Source organism: Falco rusticolus, chromosome 12 (assembly GCF_015220075.1).
Source record: "Falco rusticolus isolate bFalRus1 chromosome 12, bFalRus1.pri, whole genome shotgun sequence".
NCBI classification, from domain to species: Eukaryota; Metazoa; Chordata; class Aves; order Falconiformes; family Falconidae; genus Falco; species Falco rusticolus.
Window position 1 is genome coordinate 20,220,655 of NC_051198.1, and position 15,314 is coordinate 20,235,968.

At 37.5% G+C, this 15,314-nt stretch overlaps 1 protein-coding gene across 6 annotated transcripts in view; it reads right to left on the bottom strand.

Moving 5' to 3' along the window:
• EML4 (EMAP like 4) overlaps positions 1-15,314 on the bottom strand; it is a 162,849-nt gene that overhangs the window by 12,798 nt on the left and 134,737 nt on the right. For all 6 annotated transcript variants that reach the window (XM_037405244.1, XM_037405243.1, XM_037405242.1 and 3 more), the window contains 9 exons: positions 14,137-14,232; positions 11,857-11,991; positions 11,489-11,624; positions 9,528-9,679; positions 7,903-8,028; positions 7,632-7,763; positions 6,938-7,005; positions 2,400-2,488; positions 1,123-1,220 (listed from right to left, as the gene is read on the bottom strand). In XM_037405244.1, coding sequence (XP_037261141.1) covers positions 1,123-1,220; positions 2,400-2,488; positions 6,938-7,005; positions 7,632-7,763; positions 7,903-8,028; positions 9,528-9,679; positions 11,489-11,624; positions 11,857-11,991; positions 14,137-14,232 — 1,032 coding nt within the window. The remainder of the gene's footprint in view (positions 1-1,122; positions 1,221-2,399; positions 2,489-6,937; positions 7,006-7,631; positions 7,764-7,902; positions 8,029-9,527; positions 9,680-11,488; positions 11,625-11,856; positions 11,992-14,136; positions 14,233-15,314) is intronic.

Consider the following 15,314-nt stretch of genomic DNA (forward strand, 5'->3'; position numbering starts at 1 on the left):
CACAGGCTGCTCTGGACCCCCATGCTCTAGCAGCACGTGGTATCCTCAGCAAATTATGGGTAGGAATCTCTCAAAGGCACCACGTGCGGCACTAGAAGACTGGCTAATGCATGTTCATTTCCCTCTACACTAAGTTTCCACTGCAAGACTTGCAGCAAACATTGTAGGAATATTTTTTTTTTCTTAGAAATAAAATAAAAAACCCCACCAAACCCCCACAGTTTAGCTTTATGGTCCCCTTACCTCCCATTTTCAAATCAACAAAGCAACTTCAGAAGTTATCTTATTTTCAAAACCAAAGAAATGCAATCAGTGACAAACACATGACAAGCACTTTGAGTGGGGGATGCATTCCTTAAAAAATACCCCCAAAACACTTCACATTTCAAATGTGAATCCATTTTTATGGTATCATTTGCAAAACCCATTAAGGTTCAGATGTTCTCTATGTAAATATTCCCATTAACCTTTAAGAGATAGCTGAACTTAAGGCCAGGATGTTAGATAACTGAACACTTCAGGGAAAAAGTATGTCTTTTTAGCACTGGGATAACGTCATGTAAATACAAACTCCACTACATGGGCTGCTACACTTACGGTTTATTTGTCCTGGGCCAGAAATGTATTGTTAACATAACCCCCCAATTCCAAATTTTCTAGTAACAATTACAACTGATAATAGCACATATTTGCAACCTCAAAATTACATACTCTAATGAAATTGCACTATCTAATACTATGCAGGTCCAAGGAGTACTTTATCAACAGGGGGAAAATACTCCCAAGTAAGTGTAATATTTTCCCCCAAAAAAGTTTCAGTATACAGGTACCAAGGCACTTCTCTTATCTTCCTGCTAATTTCCCATTTCAAAGAAAAAGTCAGTAGTCTGAGAAATCAGTCATACCTGATGCAAAAGTGTCCACCTAACACTAATGGTTGCAGTACCCATCAGACTGAAGCTTAAAATCAATCAAATATTGAAAAAAACCCCATAAAATGTATAACCAAAACTAAAAATGGAAAAGCATCATTTCGCATACAGTGCCACTGCTTAACATTTTAGTGTATGTGTAACATTGAAATGCAAGAACTGCTCTGATTATATTTGCTCCAAAACTTACAGTGCATTTTCCGTATCTGCTATACTTTCTTCCATTTTCTGTTACTACGTAGAGGTAAATAAAGTTGTCATGGGATCCAACTGCAAGTAAGGTGCCATCTACAACACAAAATATTTGACATAAATTAACAGAATGATTGTTTTCCAAAATGTAATGATTTCAGATTTATCACTAAGACAATAGTCTCAATTAAACTACTGCTTACAAACTGTATTTAAGGTTTACATAACTGTTTACATTATGTTCACATTTTCAGGTCACTATCTGTTTACTTTGTGGGTACAGGTTTTGGGCAAGTTCTTTCACTTATGCTTTTTCTAACTAAGTGTCCAATGGACAGGGTATTAATTCTCAGATTGCACTGGACTTCTGAAAATTGTCAACAGCAGGCAGGCTTGAGTTTTCTGTAACACAAAAAATGCAGAACAGTATTTACTCTACAGTTAGCTTAGCTTTGGAGGTGGAGAATGCGTATCAAGCAGCACTAAATGTCTAAAGAAGAACTAGAGCATTCAAACACCATAAGCAGTTTTCTAACCTATGTCATCTCCATTAAAAAAAAATAAAATACATGGGCAAGAGTTCCTTTGAATCACGATCAAATGCCTCTAGTGTCAATGAACATCAGTGCTTTAAAATAAATCGCCACACTTGGCAGATGTGGCAGTAGCAGTGGAACATTTTGCCCACTGACACGGCATGCTATCCAAAACCAAACAAGAAACAGATTTACAAGAGTGTTCTTCCATCCAGTTTTAACGGAGAGTCAGCCTCTGATCTGTCATGTCATGTCTGAAGAGGAGACTCAATACTGGCTTGGATTACAAATCCCATAGCAAATACCTAATAAACAGCTCTGGGTTTCAGACAGACCTGAGCTTAGTTTTATGGTTTTGTATTAATAAACTTGAAAATTAATTAAGTAGTGTATTAAAACATCACTGAAATACTAAGCTTCTTACAGACTTTTCTGTTAACCTGTTAACTAGTTAAGAACTTTTCATTTTTCTGGGAGCAAAGCTAACATTTATTATAACAGCACAGTTCGACATGCAGGAAAAGCTGGGAAAGGCAACTGTAATGCTTGCAGTTACAAACCCACAAGATTTAGCATACACAGACAAATCTGTAAGCAAGTACTCAGTATATATTGAGCATCTTAAGCGATTTATTTCAAAGCTTTGCCTTTTCTAGTGATTGGGGAACAGCTTAACAACATTCAACAGAACAGACACTGCATTTATCACCATTTATTCTGAATGTACAAGTGTGCCTACCTACTGAGTAGCGCATCACTGAGAGCTGTTCGTTGCCATCAGTGTGTATTGAAACCAGATCCCTCGTTTCTGCATCCAAAACAAACCACCTAGAGAGAGGAGAATTCCAATGAGTATCAGTCCCACTAAACAAGAAAAGCAAGGGAAACAGCAATCATCATTGCTGCCTTCATCTTCCCATGCTCGCCCCTCAAGGGCAAAACAGTGCACATCTGTTTTTAATGGAACATTTTTCTGGTTCATGAAGCCATACGAGTTTCAGTGAAGAATATATAAACGCTTCTAAACACCACCCAATTTTTTCCCCATCCCTTGGACACTGCAGTAATCACCAAAATGTCTACTGGATGATAAACATGCCACCAGAGAGCTAATATGACTGCACCTTATCATCCTGAAGCCTTAAGGCCACAGCTGAATTGTAAACTACTACTTCTTCCCTGTTCTGAAGAACAGCTGTGATATAAAAGAATGATCTTTCAATTTGCATGAAGCAAAGTTTAAAAAAAAAATAAAATAAGAGGAGGAGAGGGGAGTGGAGAACATTTCCATACTAATTTTAAACACAAAGTACATTCTAATTCAGTATTTTCCCCTCAGTCCTTTCCATTTCTTTGAATAATTTGATGAAAGTAAGGAAGAATAACCATTTACTGAAATTCAATGGTTCATAACCTAGCTTTTTTTTTTTATTTATCGGGATGGTTTATAACTAAGGTAACTAATTGCATTTTTAATTATTTAACAATAACTTTTAACCTGCAGTATTAGTTATGAGGCATATGTAAAAAGCTCAGAGAAGCTTACAAAAACTCTGCGGCCCGTACACCGAAACAGCCACTGACTGCACGACAGGCAAGGTCAGCAGAACCTGAGCATTTGGCTACGGTTCTAAAGCCCACCTAACTCCTAAGTATGCGAACATTAGCAAAGCAAAGACAACGATAATTTAATTTAAAAAAAAATATACGTGTATATAATGAAAACAGCAATGTCAACATGGCTAAATACATTAAAGCTGTACTCTGAATTTATTTTTTGGCTCCAAACCTCCGATCTCACACCTGTATGCATACACCACAGCCAGGTTTCCATCTCTAGTGGCAAACGGCAAGTTCACACACTGTGCAAACGAGTAAGGCTATTTCTGCCTGCTGCCTCACAGTGAACTCAGTGGAACGCTGCTAAAGCTAGGACCATTTATTCCACAACAAACCTACATAACCTAAAAGAAACTCCAGGAGTAACAGTGCGCATTGCTGCTTTCTATGGATGGAGATTAGATTCCAGCTCGTGCTGATTCAGTGTCCGACAGCTAAGTGTCTGGAAAGTTGCCTAGACCCCATTGGTTTAAAACCAGCTTGTAATTAGAGAACCACATGAAAGAAATTATATGACATACAAATGAAAAAAACCAGCCCCACATGCCACGGACTGCTGAATAATCTGTGTGCAAGGCAGATGGAACTGGTGGAAAACAGCCAATATGTTTCCACTGGGCAGCAGCAGAAACCATGCTTAGTTTCTCTGCTGTAATTCTCTGCTGAAAGTGGACTTCTGATTTCCAATCTTCAAAACCAAAGCTTTGCAGGTTCTATAAATACATTAGGAGCTTGAAGTTGATATTCTGCTATTTAGCTCAAACTACGCCCCTCCTTGGCCCTGCCAAACACTTCTACAATTTTACCTGGCTGATAAGGGTGTGGATATTAAAGACCAAACCAAAATAAATTGATAAATAATAAAGCCAACCGCAAAACAACCCCAAAACCCAATTAAAACCACAAAAGAGTTTGGCACGGGGGAAGAATCAGGGTACTTGTGCTATTTTGCCACCACAGAAAGAAAAACAGTCTTGTGACTGTTTTTGACCATGACAGCCAAACTGCTCTAGAAGTACATCCCAATGGGACAACAAGAGAAGTGGGAAGAACACACATGGAGGCATCACTGAGTTGAAGTCATCTGGGTTTCAAGCAACATGAGAAGCTTATTTTCTTATTTTTCTATCTTCCTGAATCCAGCACAGGGTGGAGGCTCCTCACTGCTTCAGCCCAGGTGGGCAGACAGCAAAACAGGTTTTTGCATTACCAGAAAACTTAGGCACTACACTGTAAAATAAAATCTATTTATCTAGACACTGCAAGATGCCTGTTTATCCTGAGCAGCATAATTGCAGTGCCTGGATATAAAACCTGATGATCAGCACAGTAACAACCAAAAGCAGCCTTCTTCCACAAGTGGGTGGGCACCCCTTTCCCATGCCCTCCTGCGGGTGACCATGCTGCACAGTGCTTCTGCCAGCCAGCCAAGGGGAGGGCTGAGCCCTCCGCATCCCAGAATACACAGCCAGGGCAGGGCAAGGCAGGGAGGCTGCTGCAGCAGGGACGTGCCTTTTGATGCTGGACCCCAGACCATCTCTTTAGGCTGGTCTTTTGAAGCTGCTACCCGAACCAGGTAATCCTCCAGTTAATATCATCTAAGATGAAAAAACACCCAAAGCCTCAAATACATGCAGATCCGCCCAATTTTACTGAAAGCACAGAGGTGGTATGGTATGGCATCAAACACAATGCAAAACTTCTGCTCCTCTCAACAGTGTACAGTGAACTTCATTTGGCACCAGGAAACAGCATTTTGTGACACCAGTCCTTCTCCAAAAATTCTTCTGAACAGGAGACCTAGCAGCAATCTAAGCTAACCATGGAAGGAGTCAGTGCACTGTGACAATTTTGATAATAATTTAAGAAAGGAAGCACTGGTGACATCTAGTTCAGCTGTTTCTTGATGCTTCCACAAGCTGTAATCAGACGTGCTCTCTTCAATCTTCCAAGCTCACCCAATGCTGTGGCAAACCCTGCAACTGCCAGCAAGTCTCCATGAAACATGTCTCCAGTCTAGCAGCTACAGCAGTTCATGGGGATGCCCCACACAGGCCCTTCTCACAAACAGCTGGGGTCCACCCTGAGGCTGTGTTTCAGGAGAGGAAATTCCTTCCAAAGTGAAGGAATGAAAGACGTGAACTGCAGCTGATCCTGAAAAAGTCCTAAGGGCTGTGAAATGCAAAGCTTGGCTGCCAACTGAACTTCTGAGCCATAGATCGGATGAAATAAGTGGATGAGTAGTGTGCCAGCTGTAACATAGTGACTCTTTGGCTTTTTATTGATTTTTCTCCCAACTGTTACCAAAGAAAACATGCTTAACTTGTTTGTGAGTTCGTGTAAACAAGAAAGAACTTTTGCCATGTTCATCTGTTTCTTGTCTTCCCATTCCTTTGCTTTAAAAAAATACTAATAATCTATCTATCTAAAAATTACATTAGAAACAAACCCCCCTAAACTACTCTCTTTTGGAAAACAAATTCTGACCCATGACAGACATTTATTACTGATAATTGACATCTGTGAATGTAGACTTTTTCTGATTAAATCATCAGGGAAATGGTATTCCAAAGTAGTAATATATTTTTTCACTCACACTTGCAATTCCCATGTTTACTTAATACTGAATGTTGAACCTGCAAAGCATTAATCAGAGTGAACAAATCAACCCATCTTAGGGTTCCCAGGGATATTTAGCCTTCTTCAGCTTAATGTAGTGGTAACAAAACCTGCAGCAGACTATCTGCACACAGTCCAAAAAGGGAAATGATACAGAAATACTCATCATGGGAAATGGTATGTAAAAAACACACCAAAACCATGATGTGCTGGCCTGATAAAAACACGCCACTGTGAAACAAAAAAGACAAGAAGGGGAAGAGAAGTAAAAATCCAGTTTTCTTCAGATGTCAGAACTTTAACTACCAAACCCAACTTCCTTAATGCCCTACCCCTGCGCCTTACTGACCTCCGTACTGGCAGCAGAGCAGCACCAGAACAGCAACAGATAAAGACACATCCAAGGTTTGGCTTTACTGAATCCTAAACAGATTAGACTCATTTAATATCTGCTTTAAGCATTTTGGGCTATGAATCAAGTTATTTAATTACTTGTAATGGGTCTGAGATTTCAAATACACAACGATTTCAGGAAGAATATGAACAGCTCAATAGCACTTCATTTCAGCAATGTGCCATGTTGAACTCTGTCTTACACAAAAATCAAAATACGAGCCTGTTTACCTGTCTCTCCATACCAATTTAAAATGTTACAAGTGTGTTTCATTTGGTAAAGCGAAAGATCTATACCGCACGCATCTTACAAACTAAGATAACATGCACACAATATTAAAATATATGATACTTGGTAAAGCCAATAAGTAGTGCTTACTGAAACCCCTGTAAAAAAATAGTTTAAAAAAAATAAAAATCAAGATCTGGGCTTTCATGGAAGAGTACTTAAAAAACCAAAACAGCCTAACACCTCTGTCTTCATCTAACCCATGTCAGAAAGATCTGCCCCCTTCGCCCAGGCTTTTTAGGCTAGCCTCAAGCAAAAAGAATAAAAAGCAAATTAATTCCAACAGATAAGATGCATAGTATCACAATGTCTCCTTTAAACTTTCAATAATCACAACTTAGCCAAAAGCTATTTACCTGCCCGAGTGTGTTCCTATCGCGACCACTGCTCCACTGGGATGGAAGTCAGCACAGTGCCCTGGTTCCTGAACAGAGAGGCACAAAAACATCACTCACCCACTCACTTCTCTACGGTCAAACATATCTCCTTATACCAAAGCTACCCTAAAAGTCTAAAGTGAACTGATAACGGAAAAACCAATCAGCTAGTAGCATGCTTGTACTCCTCTGACAGATTTTCTTTTAATGTATCAGTGGCATGTACTACATGACCTTCTTGAAAGTAAAAAGCCTAAATTTCTGTGTAAAAAGATACTTTTTCCTGGGGTATTAGGACAGAACTAGCCATGATATGAAATGAACAATGACAGTAAGGAAGGATATCTAAAGCCAAACCTTGCACAATCATACGATATCCTCTTAAGATTGTTTGAATAACTAAGAAAAAAGTTAAATTGTAACAAAAGCAAAGGACTATTTTTTATTCAACTTGGACTGTCAGAATGGCATCAGACAATGGTAACCAGATTACAGTCTATACGATGTCTGATGAGCCTCACTAAGTTTATTGAAGCTTCTGAATAGCCGTTTTCAAAGCCATAACTACAGGATTTTTGCTTATCTTGCAATCAGATGGGACAAGTGTGTTAAATAAAGCTAATGCTTTTTCCTATTTTCCAGCTTTCTATTTAACATTAAACGGTTGACATACATCTAGCAGCCTGGTCCATTCCAGCGTGTGGTCCACAGAGCTCCACATACAAACTTGCCTATCCTGGGCACATGTTAAAAATAAGTCTTTGAAAGGATGGGATGCTAGTCCCCAGAGTTCATCTGTATGTCCCTAGAAAGAAAACACATGTGATTTAACAATGAATAAAATAAAGACTCTCTTAAAATAACACACCAGCAGCGAAAGCCTTTACATTTTTGGGTTATAGTTTTAAAAAAAAAAAAAAAAAAAGGGAAAAAGTTATGCTCACCTGTACTTCTACCAGGAAACCATCATTGAAAGTTCCCCGCAAAACAAAGTTTCTTGAAGTACCCACTAGAAACTGATCTGCTTTTCCTTCTGCTACTGCTCTGATTGTTCCATACTGGTCAGGAACCTAGGAAAAGAAACATCTATAAAACCACATCACGCATCTTGATAGGTGCTTATTTTCAAAGGCCAGAAATAGCGCACAACAACAGTACCAGGACTGCAGTTCTCCCAGTAAAAAGGAACAATCCAATCATGTATACACCAGATCAGGACTTCACCAGAAACCTACCGCATTTATTTTTTATTTGTTCAGTACGAGCATACAAGACTATCTCACTGCAAGACAATCACAATTATGCCATTTTAATAAGTCTCAGTGGAAAAAATTTCAAATTAAATTACATGGATTTTAAAGCATCAAATACACCAAACGAACGCACTCCAAAATGTTACAATATCTCTTGTAAGGACAGGAATAATAGACAGTTACCGCTTACTTTCCAAAATACATTGTGAAAAACAAGAAAAATCTTGTAGCACAGTAAATGCTTTCTGATTTATTTAATGCTTCCTGATTAGCCTTAAGTAAATGTTCATATGCCTTATGTCAGCAATGACTCCAGATTTTATTGAATTTGCTTATTGCAAGCTTTAATACACTATTTTACAGTGTGCATTTATTCAGTTTTCTAAATGATCTATCTTTATAAAATAGACTAATATTAGCTACAAGATAGAATATCAATCATTCAGAAAGTTGTCTGTTAGGGTTCTCATAATATTTCTCAATATAAAAATTAGCTTTAACATAACATTATTAACAAAAGAAAAACCAAACCACTGATACGAAGAGAAGCCTAATGCTTGCTTACTCTCAGCCATGTTTTCTAAAGGTCAATGGTGGTTTCAAGGTAATAAATTCTAGATGTAACCTAACAGAAGTGTTAAGGAAAAAATGTTGCTATCAATGTGACACTAGGTAAGCGGAGTAATCCGTTATTAGCACATTATTTCAAAAGGTCACTTTATTGCCACGGGTGAAAAAAAAAAAAAAAAAATCCATAATGTACAATTTTTTCTAGTTTGTCCCTATTTACCTAGCATTGCCGTATAGCCAAAACCCAAAGACATACATATTCACTAAACACTTGTTTCAGAATAAAGTTAAAACAAGCTCCTCAACATAACCATTTCAACAAAATAATTAATCTCATGGAATTATCCCACATGTATCCTACCAATTATTTCACTTGTGTCAAAAATTCTGTTAAACCCCTCAATTCCTGGTAACATTGCCTTCCTCCAGACAGGCAAGCTTAACAAAAACACTGGCAACACTCAAAAGAGGGACGAATAAAAGAAACTAAGGAAAGGCTTGGAGGAAAGAAAAACTTAAAATTTCTGTTCATTTTAAACAGAGGAGAACTGAAGCCTTAAATAGGCTCACTTACAGGTTGAAAATCTAAACATTTTTGTAATAAAACTTTGTCATCCTCTAAAAAGACAGCAACCAGAAGATATTCTATTGTCCTCACCACCGGTCCTCCAAAGGGTGGGGAGGGCTTTGTCTGGCCAGTCAATATCTTTCTCAAGGCAATTTCCTTGTCACCCTTGCTTTCTTACCTCAATTTCCCTTTCGGGATTCAAATCATGATCCCACAGGATGATCTTTCGGTCTTTCCCACCTCCAGTTAGTAGCATCCCATTCCTCATTTGGCAGAGCGTGAACACACTGCCATCGTGAGCTTTGATTTGTCTGCTTATCTGATATACTCCTACATGCACAAAAAAATATAATAAAGAACACCACTTTTTTTTGACCTGGAGTTTACAAGAAGCTGTGCCTTTTGGGAGCAGAATTAAGTAACAGTGTATAATGAATAATTACGTTTGGACTGTCAGGCTATTAGTATTGCATTAGTATTGCAAACACAAGGTGGTAGTGTTTTCTTACAGGATAAAAAGATAAAACAAGGGGCCTGTCTTTTTGAATAGAGACTTTTTTTGACATTGACTGTCCTACAACTTGTAAAGGCAATAACAACAACTATCTGCAAAACACTTTAATTTCTCTTCTATCCAAGGGCGCACAGTTTTTCCAGATGCAAGAGAAACTGTCCTTTCCAGTCAGTAAGTATTTAGCAAGTGATTATTAGAAAAGAATTAACATTATTTTATTAAAAGAAACTCCAAGACGTGTTGTCTATAGTCTTATGGGAATAAAAAGAAAATTAATTATAGCAAAGTTTCCAGGATGCATGAAGCTAATGTCTAATGCTGGATGTTGCCACACTTAAAAATAGCATAACCAGCATCTGGCATCTATCAATATAGCAGTCTACCCAAAGGAGAACACTGGAAAGATCAAAAAGACAGATGAGAAAATTAAACAGCAAAGGTAGTAAAGGAAGCTTTTCGCATCCCAATCAGGACTTCGTGTCAACAGAACTCCTGCAGGAAAGCACACTTTTAAAAAAAACAAGATTCTGGTGCTATCAAATAGCAATCCCAGAAAAAGCCTAAAAAAACACCCAAAAAGAGCATCTTAACTTCGCTGACTCTGCCTATAACTCAAGTCAGTTCAAGTCAGCATGCTCTCACATTGTGAAAAAGAGTTTAAGACCAGGTCTGGAGACCAATCTAATGTGATAAACCAACTAAAAGATCCCATATTTAATTAAGCCAATGTAAATAAATCTTCTATTCAATCTGTTAAGATTATACCCTGAAAAGGTTATTTTTGCACAAGAACCTCAAAATTAAATGTCAGATAATCTGTTAAATTACTTTTCCACTGCAGTTAGTTTGAAAGACAAGAAAAAGATTTACCTTCAAAAACAGACTTAACATTAAAAATTTACTTTTTACATGAATGTTTTCCTGATGTACCAGTTTAAACCAGTGTTTTAAACAGCTGCCAAGTAAAATAAATACTCCTTAAATTTATAAGTTACCTAAGGGCTCAACCATGCCAGGTCTGCATATGTTGGGTAACAAATAATTTTCCTTTCTTTTTCACAGAAGCTTTGCCCTAAAGAGTAAGTTTAATCCAAATTTCAGATACGATGGGTTTTAACATATATTACAGCCAAGACTTGAGTATCTGCTAAACCAGATACTGTTATTTGTGTAACTGGTACAACTACACATTATATTTTTCCTTCACATACAAGTCCTTTTAACATCAACTTCAACACTTAATGGTATTCCTCTGAGACTAAGCATGGTACCACATAAGCCTTAATAGGCAAAGGCAGCCTGCAGAATCCTCAAGCTGATCCTCCAGCCTTTTTCAAATCTCAAGATGAAAGCAAAGCTGATTAACTGCACATTTTTTCAATGCAAAACATTTAGGCAAAGTAGTTTTCATTCGTTTCAGGCACAGTCTCAATAATTACTGAGAAACTCTAGATTGCTCTTAAGCGAGCAAATTCAAGTGACTTGGAGTTTCATACCACCTGTTAACAATAGGAAGCGTACACCCTTAGGCAGGCCTGTTTCCCTATCCCTTTTCTAATGCAAGCCTTTACGTTTGTCTTCTACAGACTACCTAAAATCTGCTATTAACTGTGAATGTATCCTACCTTTAGGTCCTTTTCCTGGAGTAGATTCTACAGTAGTTTTGCCCCATATAAGTATTATCCCACCTGAGTCTCCAGTGAGCACATCACCATTTCCCAAAAAAGCCAAACACTGAACAAATTTGGGTTTTTCATATTTCTGAAACAAAATAAGCAGAAGCGATAATTGCTTGTACTCTTTACACAATTAGTATAAAGTATCCACACCCATACACCCTGCATACACGTAAGCAGATTTTAACTTTTTTTCTTTGTTTACCTCTCTGCTCAAACAGTACATGGTAACAACAGAGCAAAGTTATAGAAAGCGTGAGCAGATCGTACCATTGATCATACTATTTAAAACAGACCTGACATCAAGACATTCTTACCCCAAATATCCCTTGCTTCCTTGATAATGAATTGCCGCTCCAGGTCCAGAAAAATATATGAGATTTGCCACATGTTATTATGGTATTTGCATCAGTTGGATGGAATTCTACAGCAAGAACAACTTCATTTGTAGTCTGCAACAACAACAGAAATACTATTTATTCAGATGAGACACTAATTACTGAAACCACATGTAAAATCCTAAGTTTCACAACAGAGATATGAAGAGCTAAGACAGCTCCTTGTATTCCTTAAGTGTTCTGTGCTAAATCAGATATCTGAATGACTGCACATATAACTTTATACATATATATATATTGATTTTTTTTACCTTTGTAAGAGATCTTAACAAAAATTCAGTAGAAACGTCAGGGGTTTACATTCACTTTTTCAATCTCAAAAGCTTCTGTTCTCTGCAATAGCTAAGACACTGCTGTGGAAAGCAAATGGTGTATAAAAGACACTTTTTGGGGTTGAAACCCCTAATTAGTTTTTACACAGACTAGTTTGCTGTTCTGGATAACAAAGCTGTGACAGAGGCAAGTGAGACAATGGTAGCATAGTAGGATTATATCCATCATTCTCTTTTTGAAATTCTATAAAAGCTCCTTCGGGTTCTTTCTTCCTCTCCTTTCCCCCTCAGGAAGAAGAGAAGGAACCTGCATAACTCAAAGCTCTGAAACATAGGGTCCCACTTTTTTTTTTTTTTTTAGTTTTACTGGCTGCATATACTGTTACTGAATTACCAACACCTCAGTGAGTATTTCATCCTTTACCAAGAGATTTTACAAATGTAAAAAACCTGAGCAGTCATTTATCTAACTTCTAACTTATATTCAACCAACTGACTTTGAAGACAACCTCCTGGAGGCAATGACTCCACAAACACCAGTAACCGCATCAGTGCATTTACTTCTACGGGATTTAAGCTCAAGCTTTACAGGAGTATCCGGAAAAGTGCTGCTGAACCAGCACCTGCGGGAGCACCCTCTCCTACCTGACCATTTCTGCCTCGCTTTAGGAAAACAGCTTGCTTCAGTTTCAGTTATTGATATCTGCATTTATCAAACTACACTTCTCACGCACAGTTCCCTCTATGCAAATGGATCTGATATATCCACAAACTGTATGGAAACCAAGGACTGAAAAATTTAATGGAGTTCAGCTGAGAAAAGGCTTCTGTTTTGCACCCTGGCTCAGCGGATGAAACTCTGCTCACACCACCTGTCATGGAAAGTGCTTAAGACACTGCAAGATCAAGTCCTAAATGTGAATAAGTGCTGAAGTGCAAGCTGGCCCTGCCAACTGTTTTTAGCCAATTCTGAAACACCAAGGAACTCCCTGGAGAGTGAAAATAGTCAAAACAGATGTCAGTAAAATGGGAAATACAAGGCACATGCCAAATAGCTTCACATTAAATATTAACAAGGAAATGAAAATACTGACACAGAATTGCATTAAAACTTACAAAAACAATATAACCAGTATTGATCAACATTACTTAAAGAAAAGGGGTCAAATCAACCTTATTTTATTATCTAAAACTGCAGGTTTATAATCATACAGACATATACATGTTTGTAGTGTATTCCACTTGCGGAATCATGATTCAAAAAAAATTAAAAATGACTCAGTTCCACATAATATCTCCTTGCTTGACATCGTGTAACACAAAGTAAGGTGTCTCAAATTATGGACTTCAATACTAAGTTATTGGACTGGGTGTTTCCAGTGGAATCAGCTTTAAATGAACATTGAGCACGACACCTTTGAATGCTTCTCATCGATCAGAATTTTAAAAGGTTACAAAAGAAACAGGAAAGATGACAAGATCACAATCTACAAAAGTAATAATGGACTTATTAAATGAGGAGAGATACATGTACCAAGAATCAACGTGTGGAATTCAATTTAGACAAAAATAAAAATAAGGAATGTCTGCAAGTATTTATTTCAAATAAACAACTACAGATAGAATCATCACTTCAGTTACTTAAAAGATCCCAGGATTATTATTTTTTTTAATTAGGAAAATATTAGAGAATTGCTTTATTTGGATGGGCTCCTCGGGATGAGCAAAATGTAATTGCAAGCACTCCAACATTCAAACCCCTTCCAACATACAAGTTAAGAATACATTTGTTTTGTGCCCTCACACAAGCCAGCAGTATTACACAGCTGCCGTTTCCAAGTAAGATCAAATGTGCATCTCACAAACTGTTCTATTTATGGGAATAAAACCACTTGTATTTCAGAATATTAATTTGTGCAATAATTACCTTTATTTCTGCTATTTTTGATTTCCTTTGCCAATCCCACACAGTGAGCATATGCTCATTAGAGTCATCAATTACACACAAATGAGTACCAGAATCCTACAAGAAAAAAAAAAAAAAAAAAAGAAGTGCTGACAAAGTACTACCATACCCTATTTTGAAACAGGGCAGTGCAGTAGCATCGTAAAAAACCACAAAAGGCACAAACATAAATAAGTCCTTTTAAAGCAATTATGAGCTTGATATAACTGTTACTTTCCTCTTTTCTTAAAGAGACATAGGGTTTTGCATTATCTCACAAAATATGAACGTTTCCAATAATATTAGAGGAATGATTTAGAAGTATCTTGCCAAGTCTTTCCCTTTTAGTTTGTTTTTGTTGTCTTTTTTTTTTTTCCCCCTTTCCTTCTTGTTTGCAGTATCATGCTAGCAGCAAAGAGGTTTCTCCCTTTTCTTGTTCTGCAAATGTTTTGTTTTTCCTCAGGTCTCAGAGGACGGACACACAGATCCTCTTGTTTTTTCTTAAACATCACCATAACATACACACAACTTTACACGATCGGATTTTGTAAGCACACCTCATTTTTTCCTCATTAAGTAGCAACAGTCATTATCATGTAGTTGGTAAAACTGCAGCAAAGGTAACGCTTTCTAAATAAAATAATGCTTAGAGAGCAGAAAGACTGTCATCTACGGTATTAAATAACTAAAAGAGCTTATTTTGAAGAATTTTACAACAAAATGGTAAAATGGCTATAAGGAATTAAAAGAACAGACAGCAAATCTTAGAACAAAAACGTACTTATTCAACAGCAACACATACTTGCACAAACCAGTCATTTCAAGGACAGGTGTAGAAAGATTTGGAGGCGGCCTTATTTATTTTAAAGTTGATTCTTGCAGTTCAATTGCATTCTCTACCAAATTATGAAAATAGAGGTGGCTGAAATTTTTATGCCCAGGTACTATTATGAGCAGTAATATGCAAATACACATGTAAATTATTAAGTGGAAAGAAACCCTGGAGACCGCACTGGCAATACACTCAGCTCTTGTGTGTATTAGTGAAATTACGTGGCAAACCCGTAGTTCTAGGTATGGCACATCTGTGTTTGGTGAGGAATCACATGAGACTGCAACAAGGCATCAAAATCAGTTTCAGCTGCAAAACAGAACTAATA